Source organism: Saimiri boliviensis, chromosome X (assembly GCF_048565385.1).
Source record: "Saimiri boliviensis isolate mSaiBol1 chromosome X, mSaiBol1.pri, whole genome shotgun sequence".
Taxonomy (NCBI): Eukaryota; Metazoa; Chordata; class Mammalia; order Primates; family Cebidae; genus Saimiri; species Saimiri boliviensis.
The window spans coordinates 60588603-60603267 of NC_133470.1; the positions used below are offsets into that span (position 1 = coordinate 60588603).

Here is a 14665-nt window from a genome sequence, read left to right on the forward strand (position 1 = left end):
AGAGGGAGTTATGGCAGATTAAGGAGAATCTGGGAATTCCCATTGTAATTATTTTGGAAATTGATGAAGAAAATTCACACTTTGAAAAACTCAAGACTTTCCTTTTTCAAGAACCAAAATAAACTCAAGACAACTTGCCAGCACTTCCCCACCTCTCAACAAATTGATTACTCTTTTATACATAAAACTGAAACAGTTATGACAGCAAAACTGAGGGCAGCAAAAGTTTGTAAAACTGTATTTCAGTCTCTTTTTCTTGATTTCAAAGTGCAAGATGCAGGGTTTTCATAGTCTCTTAGCAATGATTCTCCTGTAAATAAGCCTTCATTTTGTTTGGCAAAGGTAGTTTTTGAAATAAGTCTATTCCGGTATACTGACATAAAACAAACGACATGGGTGCTGCAAAGAACAAAGTTGTGTGAATTATGATATCTGACTGGTCGGTCCTACAGGGTAAATTGCAGATCCAGGCAACTGAGACCTCGAATAACAAAAAAATTCGATTTTCCAGAGTCCCTGGTTGAATGTTCAATTAGATTAACTAACTGTCCTTTCACATCTGGTTGTTTATAAAAGCAAAACCTACCATTTGAGTGTTCAGTTCTAGTGTGATGTGTTTTACCATGGGAGCAGAAGCTTAAAAGATAATGGTTACCGGGGCTATCCTGGACAAGAAAAAAACAATCTAGCACATTTGCTCGCTTCTCTTCTGCATGTCAGCGTGTGATTGCCCCCCAGCACCATCCTTATTTTGTAAGTTTTTTTCAGCTCCTCTGTAAGGCTTGTCACAAGTATAGCGTCACGACTTTGGGCAGAATCATCAACTCTTGCAACCTCAGGAACAGAGTCAGAGTCAGAATTCAAATGACAGTGCACATGGACTGGTGCTGGCACTACTGTTGCTAAATGTGTGTTGTTTTGTGCAGCTGTATTTGCGATGCTTTGTTACACAGCAGCAGAAAACTAATGGACACGTGGACATCTGTACCTGTGAGTCCACAGAAGTTCCTTTAGATTTGATTGTTCTATATTGGAGGTAGTAATGATGAAAGTGTCTTCATGACTTGCTCTTGGGCTCTGTACTGTAACTCCTATAGGTGCCAATAAACAAGCCATTCAGGGATGGATCCACAAAGATCTCCGGGGCAGCAACCAGGTCCTGCTCTACCTGATTCTCAGCTTTGCAGATAGAATTCCCAGAAACTTCCACGGGAGAACTGTCGAGATAATAGCATGAGACCCTTGCAAAGGATAGAGCCTCTTATCTAAAGGCACAGAATACGGAACATAGTCTTGAGGCATAAGTCTAATACGTAAAGGCACATGTTCATCAAGGTGAAGATGCAAGTCTTCATTCTGAAATTCTGAACTCTCTCTCTCTCTTTTTTTTTTTTTTTTTTTTTGAGACGGAGTCTTGCTCTGTCGCCCAGGCTGGAGTGCAGTGCAATCTCAGCTCACTGCAACCCCCGCCTTCCGGGTTCAAGCGATACTCCTGCCTCAGCCTCTCGAGTAGCTGGGATTACAGATGCGCGCCGCCATGTCCGCCTAATTTTTTGTATTTTTAGTAGAGCCGGGGTTTCGCCATGTTGGCCATGCAGGTCTCGAACTCCTGACTCGTGATCTGCCCGCCTCAGCCGCCCAAAGTGTTGGGATACCAGGCGTGAGCCACCGCGCCCGGCCTGAACTCTTTAATTGACTATTCTGTTCTTTGTAACGCTTCAGGCTGAAGATAGTGAAAATCCCTGTCGGACCTGGATTGGAAGAATGAAGCAAGGCTTTGAGTCTCATGGTGTCATCTCCGTTTTGATATGCCTCTCTTCAGTTTGTAGGTCAACAAGGCAAGGAGAGGACTCTAGTGAGGACTGTGGACGGAAGCGGACCTTATTGGTCTTTGAGCTCTCATATCTTTAAAGACTGTTGGTGCTGAGAAGAGAAAAAGTATCCTCATCTGGCAGAACTCCCAGAGGGTGTGCTCCCCTTGTTGTTCTGCTTTTGTTTTGCAGAGAGCTGCCTTTTCAATGTACTCATTAGGCTTTCACCGTTTGAGTTTTCTTTTTTCATCTTTTTTACCTTTTTCATCTTTCACTGTTGATATCACAGGTTGCCGTATCAGCTACCAAATAAGAAATCATCTTTTCCAAATTCACTGTGTGTAGTGATGGTTGTTGTACTACCGCGAAATCAGTTTTTTCTTAACTTTTATTCAGGTTACAAGATTTCTGGAAGGTTTTAAGATCAATTTTCATTAGTCTTTGTGACTGGTTACTTCATCCAGCGGACCAGTTTCTCTCTGGAATATTAGCCCCACACTCCTCGAGAGCCTGTGCCAGGGCACCTATGTATTTCTTCGGCTTCATTTAACCTTTGGAGCCATTTTTTTTTCCAGCAGCAGCGCGGCAGCAGCCACCAACACGGGTCTCGTCCAGCCCTGGCGCTACTGCTGCGAAATGTGTGTTGTTTTGAGCCGCTGTATTTGTGATACTTTGTTAGACAGCAGGAGCAAACTAATGCAACATCAATGGTGTTATTAGGGTGGCAGAGTTTGGGATTGGAGTTGAAGACTCAGCTGATTTAATTACAGTTGATTCTAAATTTAAAATTGCACATAAAAGAAAAAACCCGACATCAATGTTAACAACAGCAAAAACAAAAACAAAAACAAAAAAAAACCACACAAGCACTTCCTTCAATGTCCAGATCAAGCCTTCTTCGTCACCCCCTGCAACCTGACCTGTTTCCTCTCTAGATATTCATAGACAGTAACATATTTTATCATCTAAATAATAGTCTTCTGTATTGCTCTCTAGTGCCTTTTCGTGTCTACCTAACTAGACTTCAGGTTCCTTGAGAGGAGGATTTGTTTTGTTCATTTTTGTGTACCCCCCACCGGCTACAGTATCTTGCACATAGAGAATCTAGTAAATGTTACTTACTGGCTGAACAAGTAGGAAAATGACCTGCATTTAACAACAGGAAGAGTTTTAATTAGCTAACATCCACTCATCAGCAAGGCCTAAACATCTGCCGGTGAAACCTGGGAACTCTCTTCTAAAAGTTGAAAAGCTGAGTTTATTTATCACAGATGGGGAACTTGTAGTGGGTGTGTGTGTTGGGGGAGGGGTTTGCCAGTTAAATTACAAGAGGTTGGTGCCCAATTTTCAGGAGAGTTTGTGTAGCGATCTTTTTCTTTTTCACTGTATGATGTGACTCTTGATTATGGGGTGGAAGAAATTAGCATTACAAATTTTCTCTGTGCTCATTTCCATAATTGTCGACTGTTTTGAAGAAACTTAAGCAGAACTTGAGAATTTAGTTTTTTAAAATAATGTGAAGGGGCTAGGTAGCAAAAACTTTTTGAAGAAATTCGTTGACCTGCTTTCTTAGATCAAGGACTTTTTGAAATAAGAAAGCTCTCAGAGATCCAACTTGTAGCCTCCAGTGGCTTGTTATAATTTCTTGCTAATGTGGCAAGCTATCTTAAATCGTTTCTAGAACAAAAGATGAGGTATAAATGCTAGTGTGACGAAATGTCTGAACAGTGGACTTGAAACTGCAGGAGGATCATAAGAACCGATTTGTTCAAGGAAGTGGAGGCAATTCATGACTCAATCTAGACGTGTGGTTTAGGCAGATGGCAAATGAATTCATTTGTCATTGTTGGTCTGCCTTGAGCTCAGTGGAATCGCCGATTGGGACAATTTGCAGAGCTAGTTGGTGGAAATGAAGTCACAAATCATTTGTTGGTGGAGGAGAGTCGAGGATTTTGTTGAACATGAATCACCTTTAACATTTTTATAGCTGCCTTCTGAGTGCAAACGCCCGGCACGCCCCTGAGTTATTAAGCATTTGCCCTGTCACCGTGGGCAGGAGTCTCCTAAATACCAAAACGATTTTGAAATTTCGGGCTATACGGCAAAACATTGGAGATGTCGGCATTCAATTGGCCCTGTGAAAGCATCACTCTTTTTCATCAAAGTGCTGAAATCGATGGCCAAGTTACAATGAAGACGAGCTCAAATCGGAACCCTCTGTCTCCTTTTGAAAAGCTGTCTTTGCGATGCAATCTTCTGAACTGATTGGCTCAATTGATCCGCGAAACTGGTAACCATCCGTTTTTGTACGAATAAAGTTGATGAAACTTTTTTAGACGCCTTTGGCATTTATGTTTAAAACGACACCACCTGCTAAGTACCAGACTCTTCTTTACCGCTGTGGGAAAAGTGTATCCGTCCCGTTTCTGTGTTTGTTTTTACCCTTCCGCTACACTCTTAAGAAACTTGGCCGCTCCCGCTCCGGAGAGTGCCCTAACCCAGAGTCAGGTTGACAGGGCTGCTCGCATGCGCCGTCTCCACCGTGGTGTTTGTCGCAACGGGCGCTGCGCGGAGGACTACATGCGATCTCGACTTTGCAGCTTGAAGTCATTTTGTTGGCGGCGTTTGTTGCCGTCTACCTCCGCGCGGGCACTTGATTGTAACAGAAAGTAGTTCCGGCCCGTGTTGTTTCGGGCGAGGAGCCGTCGCCGCCATTTCAAGATCGTGCTAGGTAGATGGCCAACTAGCGTTCCTAGGGTTCGAAGCCTGTAACTGCTGCCGCCGCTCAAGCCCTCCAGAGCGCTGCTACAGCTGCTGCCCTTGTACTACTACCTCCAAATACGTTCTTGCCGGTAGTGGCGGCAGCAGAACCAATTACCTCTTTTTTGCTCTCCCTCGAGAAGCTCCAGATGGCGTCTTCCGTGGGCAACGTGGCCGACAGCACAGGTACCGGTGTCCCGTTCTACCTTGGCAGATGCCCCTTTGGGGTCTCGCGCCGTCCTCTACCTTGAATCACTCCCTCCCTTCCCTCTAACCATCCCCATTACATCAATGACATTCATTGCTCAGCTTTTCGTGATCTACTGGCATCTGATCAGATCGGGTTTTCAGCTGTCGTCCGCTCCCCGAACATTTCCTCCTCCTCCCTTGCTTGCTTTTTGCTCTCTTTTTTGCTTTGTTTTTATTTCGTAAATGTTCTAGCTTTCCACTCTCTCCTGGCGCTTCTATCACACGTGCGCGCTTAGAATGTCGTGGAATGGATTGCATAGGAACCCCTGCCCTTTGACTCCTTTGCAGCCGTTTTCTCCATCCAGCTCATCACTTCTCCTTTTTTCCCTCCACCTCCCCCTCCACCCTTTTCCCCTTAGCCAGATTTGCTCCTTCTGTGCCAATCTAGGGCGGGGGTGCCGTTCCGATGTAATCATATCCTCACTTTCCATCACCCGAGGACTAGCAGAAGCTCGTCGATGGTGCCACAAGTCACCTCGAGAAGAGGGGACATTGAGCAGCCTCCCGCTAGGCAGTGCCTTTCTGGTGTTCTTTCGGTTGAGCAGTCCCGGTTTAGATTGGAAATTTCCAGGGGTTTCCTTTGCCATCGCCCAAACCCACCGCTGCCCCCAGCCTGGATTTCCCACCCTGTCCGCGGGGAACCACACCCTTCCTTTCGCGAGGTTGCCAGTCCTACTGTTCACTTCCTATCCTTGGGGGAGAAACCACCCCAATGCTGCTGCTTTGGCGTTGACCACCCTGCCCGCCCAATTCTCGCTTTGTGTTACTTTCTCGATGTATTCCTCCGCCGCCGCCTCTGGGTCTGCCATCCCCATTCTTCAGCCCAGTATCTCTTTATTCACAGGATGTATATTTTTTTAAGTTTCCATTCCTGCTTGAAGAGTTTGTAAAGCAACTGGAGTGTAGCTGCACAAGTACCAGGCGGTTGCCCTTTTAGACAAATCAGTCGCGAGCATTTGGTACTAAAAAAATGCAAACAACCAAATTATAGGAGTGTCCTTCAGCTGCCTTTCCATATTGAGGCGATTTGGGGCGGAAGGGGGTGGGGAATTGGGCTGCGCTTCTAAGGTTTCCCGCGAGGTTATTTTTTTGGTGGTTTCTCAGTTGAGCTGTGTCGAGGGTTTTAGTTACTGTTTGTGGACGTTGTGCTGTAAGTAGTAGGTGAATCGTCAATTGTGTCTTATCCGTAATTGTAGGGAGTGGGATTAATAATTAGTCCGTGCTCTCCTCCCCAGTGATTTTCAAAGGTTTAAGATTCTGTACTGGATTCTGTACTAGGCTTGCCCTTTTTAATGTGTTATTTTATTTGAGGAAATTGTTTCAAATGTTAAAATACCAGATAAGCGGCATTGAAAAGTGACAATGTGAAAATAAGGAGCTAGGAAGTTCTAGAGACTTAGCTAAAATGTAATTTTATAGTTGCTATTAGAGAAAACTTCCCACATCTGGATTGCAGGTCTCAATGCTCTTTGTGTTGGTGGTCAGCTGTGCATTCTGTCAGGAAATTTACTTTGCTTTCCTCAGTATCCAGAACACTCATCAGCTCTAATGATTGGGGAGCTGGGCTCAAATTTGAACTCATCACTTTAACCTTGGTAGAATTAAATAATTAGTCCATGGTTTCCCATTCCAACGAGCTAGTGAAGTGCTATAGTCGAATTCCCAGTTTAAGTATTTTCACTAGTGACACGCAGTTGTTTTCCCTCTATGGGCTTTAGTTCTATCCTTCAAAGATCTTTATGTATCTGGATTAAGTCACTTGCAGCAAAGTGCTTTTATTCATTCTTTTGCGCTTTATCAAATATCTTATATTTTAGCTTCCATTTCCCCCCACCCCCCTCAAATGTTTTGACCATTGCAGTTGCAGGTAAACTGCCTTGTTTATATAGGCTTGTTTGCAATGTCTTAATCCTTTAGTCTGTACCAGAGCTCTTTGGAAAATGTTAGTGCTAAACCAACGTGGGTGAGATTTAGCCAATTTAGTCCCCTTGTGAGTTTGGGATGGTAGAGGAGCAGTATAATCTTGGGTCTTTATTTGAAATGTTTGATGACCCCTTTAAATATTTTGGCTCTTGACAAATGACAAACATCTTGTTTATCAGCTGTTTTAAAAATAGCACTTTGACTTTTCGGTTTTTTCCCTCAGGCTCATTTCTACATTGTCCTTTTAAAGAATTAAATTGTGAAATTTACAAACACATTGATATAATTTAAAGAGTTAACGTATCTGGTGTCCTGACTGAGATTAAGGTTAAGAGATAGATTATTACCAGTACTCCACTTCCACAAATTCAACCTGAAGTATGGCACAAAATATTAAGTTTCCCAGTATGTTAAATTCTGATCTTATTAAATCTTTGTGACCTTGCAAATCACATGTTTAATATTTTGTTTATGTTAACTAAGGTATGAGGAATAATGTTCAGTGAATCGTTAGATGCTACCTACGATTTATGCTTTAAAAGTACAAAGTATTTTTGGTCTAAAATATAATCTTATATGGAAGTAAATATTCCTTTCTAGTTTGAGAAAGAAAGTATTAATGGGTGAATTCTAAAAATACCAATTCTGCACTTGATGTTAACTTGGAGATATAAATAACGTGCGGAACACTCTAGTGCTTTACATAGTTTCAAGCATTTTCATTTTTAAGTTAAATATACCATATTTTTACATTTTTTTGTTTGCATTTCTAACTTTTTGTTTTCCCCCCTCCTTCCCTCAAATGTTTTGATGATTCTCCAGAACCAACGAAACGTATGCTTTCCTTCCAAGGGTTAGCTGAGTTGGCACATCGAGAATATCAGGCAGGAGATTTTGAGGCAGCTGAGAGACACTGCATGCAGCTCTGGAGACAAGAGCCAGACAATACTGGTGTGCTTTTATTACTTTCATCTATACACTTCCAGTGTCGAAGGCTGGACAGGTAGGAGATGTGGGGGTACCTGCTGGTGATTGCTGCCTCTGGGTGCTGAGCTTGAAAAATGATACTTAAATATTTGAACTTGAAATTTTTCCAGTACCGGGTTTCAACTGAGCCGCCAACGCACATCTGCTCTCTTGCCCACTTGTGACATGCCCAGCTGCCAGTTTTTCTCCTTCCTTTTGTGGTGGTGGTTATATTATCAGTGTGACTAGGGACCTTTTCTAGATTTTTCTACCTGGGTCTGCTGCATTCCAGACTCTGTTCAGGTAATAAATTACTGTCAATGTATATCTGAGCATCCAGTCTCCCTTTCATGAGGCCTGTTAGTTTGAGGGACTGAAATGCTCAGAAGTGATGGTTACGTGTGCTGTGGCAGGAGATGCATACCTGAAGTTGCAAATGCAGTTGTTAAGTTGTTATGGTGTGTTGCTTTTAACTTATTTCAGTTGAATTAATTGAAAGGGAAGAACTTGTGTTCCTGTCCTTTTTATAAGCTGTCATTTAAAGATGTGCATCATTAAATCTTAAATGGAAAATGAGACTCATTCACATAGCTTTTCATTTCTGATCTTAATGATCATGATTTCCAATGTGGTAGTTTTTTTTTTTTGTTTTTTTGTTTGTTTTGAGACAGAGTTTCGCTCTTGTTGTCCAGGCTGGAGCTCAATGGTAGGATCTTGGCTCACCGCAACTGCAACCTCCACCTCCTGGGTTCAAGTGATTCTCCTGCCTCAGCCCCCAAGTAGCTGGATTATAGGCGCGTGCCAGCACACCTGGCTAATTTTTTTTTTTTTTTTTTTTTTGCTAGTGAAGGGGTTTCTCCATATTGGTCAGGCTGGTCTTGAACTCCCGACCTCAGGTGATCTGCTTGCCTTGGCCTCCCGAAGTACTGGGATCACAGGCATGAACCACTGCGCCTGGCCAATATGGTAGTTTTGTAACAAGACTCTAGTTAGAATTAAAAAAATTTTTTTTGAGATGGAGTTTCACTCATGTCACCCAGGCTAGAGTGCAGTGGCATGATCTTGGGTCACTGCAACCTCTGTCTCCCAGGTTCAAGTGATTCTCCTGCCTCAGCCTCCCGAGTAGCTGAGATTACAGGCGCCTGCCATCACGCCTGGCTAATTTTTTGTATTTTTAGTAGAGACTCGGTTAACCATCTTGGCCAGGCTGGTCTCAAACTCCTGACCTGATGTTATCCTCCTGCCTTAGCCTTCCAAAGTGCTGGGATTACAGGTGTGAGGCACTGCACCTGGCCAGTAATTTTATTTTGTAAGAAAAAGCTTTCCATTTTGAAATCTAGAATACCTCTACTTTCGAAAATTTTTGATTTCCCAAGTTTTTCCTGCTATGCACTAGTTAAAATATAAGGTATTATATAATGAGCAGTAGCACAGATCTCCAACTGTTTGAGTTGCATATGGGCCATACCTTCTTTTCTGTAACATGCATACCCATGCATTAACACTTCTCGCCTTTTCCAGATCTGCTCACTTTAGCACTCTGGCAATTAAACAGAACCCTCTTCTGGCAGAAGCCTATTCGAATTTGGGGAATGTGTACAAGGAAAGAGGGCAGTTGCAGGAGGCAATTGAGCATTATCGACATGCATTGCGTCTCAAACCTGATTTCATCGATGGTTATATTAACCTGGCAGCCGCCTTGGTAGCAGCGGGTGACATGGAAGGGGCAGTACAAGCTTACGTCTCTGCTCTTCAGTACAATCCTGTGAGTAAAATTTTAATGGTTATTTTCCCTTCCTAGAAACCCAGAAAGAAACATAGTGTGATATTTCAGACACTAAAGTAGGTTTTTGCATGTAATAAAGTCAAAAGCTTAGAAATGTTTATGTCCTTAAAATGGTGAAATTGCTTTTAGCTGGTCTGTGTTGTGCTAAAATATTTGCTTTATTTAGCAAGTTATATTAAAAAACATAAAAATTCTTATTTCAAGAAACTACATCAATTTTAAAATAACACCTATAAAGTACAGGGCACATGACTTTTCTGTTGTGGTTAACTTTGGATAAATTCTGATAAGTGTTTGCAGGTTAATTGATTTTCAAGGAATAGTGGCTAATGGGTCTTAATCTGTAAAATCTGTAATATAAAATGGTTTAAAACAAGATGCCAATATATGGATTAGTGATGTGAAAACTAGGCTACAAAATTTCTTCCTCAATATCTTAGTCTCTTTTCTTTCAATGTAATTAGAAGTGATAGAATTTAGATGATACTACTTACACTGGGCTTTCGATTAGTTTAAAAATTTTTTTTGTCTAAGTTGCAGATGTGTTCTGGGAACAAGTGAGGCCCAGCTGGCAGACCTTAAGTTCATACTGTGTTTAGGATCTCCGAAAGATACAAAAACATAAGACTTTCCCTCAGAACTTTTGATGTAGTTAGAGAAAGTAGATGTAAACTTAAGAGGTAAGTGATAGTGGAATTATAGAAATCTAGAAAAAGTTCCCAAGTTACATTGTCAACATTCAGTTTTGTAACCAACCTGGAAATGGTTAATAGTTTATTTTAGCTACCATTTACTGAAAGTCTGTGTGGTCAGACACTCTATTGACAGCTTCGAATATTGGTCTTAGTTAATCCTCATAATTCTTAAACATAGATGATATTTCTAATTTTACCAATTTTTAAAAAAAAACAGACTCAAGTTATGTGGCTTTCTTGGGATCACAAAGTTAGTAATGAAGTTATTAATAGACATTAAAAGCTGAGTGTGAATATCTTCAAAGCAAATGTTGAAGTTAAAATAAATAAAAGTGAGATGATATGCCTGGAGGGCACCCACCCATCAAAGCAGCCCTGGAGCACAATTCAAAAACCATTGATCATATCCTGCTGTCCCTTAATCTCCATTTTGTTAGTTAAGAAACTGAAACTAAACTTAGTACTTTGCTCAAAGATCCAAGTCACTTTTCATGATGACATATATTAACAGTTTTTTTAAAGTTAATTTTGAGAGTTTAGACATGTCCTTTTTAAAAAATCCATAGCTTTAAAAATTTTTTTTTAAGAGATGGGGTCTTGCTATGTTGCCCAAGCTGTACTCAAACTCCTGGGTTCAAGCAGTCCTCCTGCCTCAGCCTCCAGAGTAGCTGGGACTACTGGTGTGTTTCACTACACACATTTCTAAATGTGTATATATATACATTTTAAAAGATGGTGTCTCGCTATGTTGCCCAGGCTGGAGTGCAGTGGCTATTCACAGGTGCAATCCTACTGCTGATCAGCACGAAGTTTTGACTTGCTCTGTTTCCGACCTGGGCTGGTTCACCCCTCCTTAGGCAACCTGGTGGTCCCCCACTCCCAGGAGGTCACCATATTGATGCCAGACTTAGTGTGGACACCCGATTGGCATAACGCACGATAGCGATCCTCCCATCTCAGCCTCCCGAGTAGCTGGGACTACAGGCACGTGCCACTGTACCCAGCATGTATTGGTTTTTGAATGAATACAGTGAATACCTCCAGTTAGCACTCTTGGAGGTAGCAAATGAAACTAATTTCTTGTCTGTCTTTTCAGAGATACTCAGTGTGTGTATATATAAATTTGAGTGACTTTTTCTAAGTTTTATTGCAGTACTGATCTAGCTAGTTACCCACATAAAGTTTTAGGGAGCCCAGTATGTGTTACCACTGGGCCTTGGAGCCTATTTTTCCCAGGGCTCAGGGCTCACCTCTACCCAGTTGTCACAGTAAGTTCTTTCCCTTTATTAATCAGGTTGATTCTACTCTTGTTGATTGCATACCCTCTTACACAGCTGTGGTCCTTACCATCTTTAACTGATGCCCTTGGGTCAGGTTTTCAGTGGCCTGTGTGTGTAGCAGAGCAGTCGTTGCTACTGATAGTATACCAAGCAGTAGGAGTATGTTGAGAAGGAAAACTAAAGTGAGAGATGGAACCATGTCCATTTAATATCTAACTTGCTCTTAACAGGAAGCTTATTGTTGTACCCTACTAAGGAAGTGAGATAGCACTAATATAAATCATGGGATTACCTCTTAAATGCATTGAATGGCCATTTGTTCTCACCTGGTTCTGTTTCTTCCAGTGGAAGGTGCTTCTTTACTTATTTATTACTGTTTTTACCAATAAGAATGAAAATGGGATTGTGCAAACTCCCTTGATTTCAACTAAATGTGCCATAGTGATCATATTTTAATTTATTTCAGGATATCTAAAGTTTTAATTAGATTTAAACTTACTGTCAAATGCCCATTGTCAATTCAGTACTGATAGAATCATGAGTCTGTTCCTTATGTTCTTGTTGACAGTGCTTAAATGTATTATTAGTACATTGTGAGCCTAAATCACAGATGTAGTTGGCATTCTATGAAAAATGGTTAAAGAAGCTCAGGTTATTTTGGTTTTGCAGCAGTGAAAGAGTAGAATGTTAAGGTAATGTCCTTGGTAACTTTGGTAACTGTTTTCAACAGCGTTTATCTTTTTTTTGAGACGGAGTTTCGCTCTTGTTACCCAGGGTGGAGTGCAATGGCGCGATCTTGGCTCATCGCAACCTCCGCCTCCTGGGTTCAGGCAATTCTCCTGCCTCAGCCTCCTGAGTAGCTAGGATAACAGCGTTTATCTTTTTAAGTTAATAGATATGTCAGTTTAGAAGTTGTTCTCTGTGACTTGATTATAGGAATAATTTTTGAGACAGCTATCTCATTTTTTACCTTCTGAATTCTATGATGTTGGGTGATTTCATAATTTTGCTAAGATTTTAGTCTGTCTTATTTTATTTTATTTTATTTTTGAAATGGAGTTCCGCTCTTGTCACCCAGGCTGGAGTGCGAGTGGTGCGATCTTGGCTCACTGCAACCTCCGCCTCCTGGGTTCAAACGATTCTCCTGCCTCAGCCTCCCAAGAAGCTGGGATCACAGGTGCCTGCCTCCACGCCTGGCTAATTTTTTATATTTTTAGTAGAGACCGGGTTTCGCCATGTTGGCCAGACTGGTCTTGAATTCCTGACCTCAGGTGATCCACCTGCCTCAGCCTCCCAGAGTGTTGGGATGACAGGCGTGAACCACTGTGCCCGGCCATTCTGTTGTATTTGAAGGTGCTATTGCAGATAGCACCTTGCAGTGGCAGCACATGTTCTTTTACATGATGACTCACTAGAGTTGCCTATATCTGGCAATTCCTTTTACAGATTATATATAAAATTGTCCTTTGTATAATGGCTGTAACCCTGAGTTGTTTTAAACAGGTCTGTTTCTGAATCTATAGGTCATTGAACTGTTGCTTGTGCTTTCATTGTGGATGCGCAGAACTGAGAGCTGCTGGCATCCTGGCCGTCGTGTGTGTTCCTGTCATGTTATTTATTACTGCTGAGCCTCACTTATACAGCTGCACTGTAGAAAACCATACATTTCTATTCTCTGTTTTGCTTTTTGTTAAGGTTGCGGTGCAAATGTCACATTTAAATACCTGAGTACTTACTGTGCGGGCAGTGCTTTGTTAGAACTGGGGAGATGTGTTGTGTGGGAAGTTGCGGGTGATAATGTAAGACAGGATCTGACCTATAAAGGAAAAAATGATGTAAGCTCCTCGGATGATAATTGTTGGAGAGTATTAATCAGAAGATTTCCTCGAGTGGGTGCTTATAACCTAAGCATTCTGTAGGAAGGTAAATAGCAAGTAGACTTCCTTGGCTGAAGTGGTGAGTCAAGTAGTAACAAGAAGTGAATGTAGTAGAGGAGAGTCAATTGGAAGATTTAGAAAGAATAGAGAGGCTGAGGAGTTTGAATTTAATTTGAGAGGCAATTGAGAATTACTGTAGGTTTTTATCGACCTGATTTTACTTCATATGTATGTATGTGTCTAGATGTTGTGGCTGGTGGGAGTGGGAGGCTCTGGAGCAAAGGCAGGAAACTGATGCAATCTTAGGAGGAATAGTTCTATAGGAGAATCTTACTCATTTCCATCTCCTTACTTTTATTCACATGATTTTCCCTTGTATACTGTGCTCTCCTTCTTTGTCTATTAAAACCCTATTCATCCTTCAAGGCCCAGCTTAAACTTCTCCTATGAGCTCATCATTTATTTCTCTTAAAATTCTTTACTACTGTGTGGGCATTTAGTGTGTGCCTTGTCTTTTCACATAGATTATAAACCCCTTGATGATAAGGATTCTATTAATTTCTTTTCCCTACAGTTCCAGGCATGTTTTTGAATTGAATAACAGTTTGCATGAAATGTATTAACCTGGGATGGATAGAATGGGCTAGCTTTGAGAAATATAATTGTCAAAAACGTTTTGATTTGACAGATGAAGTAGAATTGATGTCTTAGGTTTTGAACTTTTGGGAGAATGGTGGTGTCCTTGCATTTTCTAGAAATTAGCTGTTCTTGTACGTAGGTTTGGATTCCCAAACAGGAGAATTGGATTTCACTGTTATATTTAATATGACATTTTGGCTTTTTCTAAAGCTGCCTTACTGATTAGCTTATAGTAATCTTGAAGATAATCTATTTTTAACTGTGAGCATTGTGTTAACTTGATTTAGTATGCTGTGATGGATCTAGATGATAACAACCAAATATAGATAGATAGATAGATAGATAGATAGACAGATAGACAGATAGACAGACTGTCAGGACTTAAGTGACATCCATCCAAGAGTTTATAGAAACTGGAGGGTAATAAAATTGCGCAACAGTTGGCTACCACGTATAGCCATTACAGTCATTTTTGGAGACTTTTGATTATTATGGCTTAGAAAAGGCACAGGAGTTGGTGAAAGTCCAAACATATATAACTGCAATTATCAAGTAGTAGAAGGAGCTTGTATGAATGAATGGGATTATGCAGTCATGGTTTGCCAAAACAGGGGTAACCCTTTAAGTTTAGAAAAAACATAACCATACAAAGTAGATAGCAAGATCATGTAATTCATTA

General features: G+C 41.2%; 1 protein-coding gene across 2 annotated transcripts in view; it reads left to right on the forward strand.

The window, feature by feature from the left end:
- Positions 1-4485: 4485 nt before the first annotated feature.
- The window catches only part of OGT (O-linked N-acetylglucosamine (GlcNAc) transferase), a 42273-nt gene continuing 32093 nt past the window's right edge, over positions 4486-14665 (forward strand). The window contains exons 1-3 of one of the 2 annotated variants that reach the window (XM_003943099.4): positions 4486-4757; positions 7566-7746; positions 9231-9474. In XM_003943099.4, coding sequence (XP_003943148.1) covers positions 4721-4757; positions 7566-7746; positions 9231-9474 — 462 coding nt within the window. In that variant the 5' untranslated portion in view covers positions 4486-4720. The remainder of the gene's footprint in view (positions 4758-7565; positions 7747-9230; positions 9475-14665) is intronic. The other variant, XM_003943100.4, reaches the window with a different exon arrangement.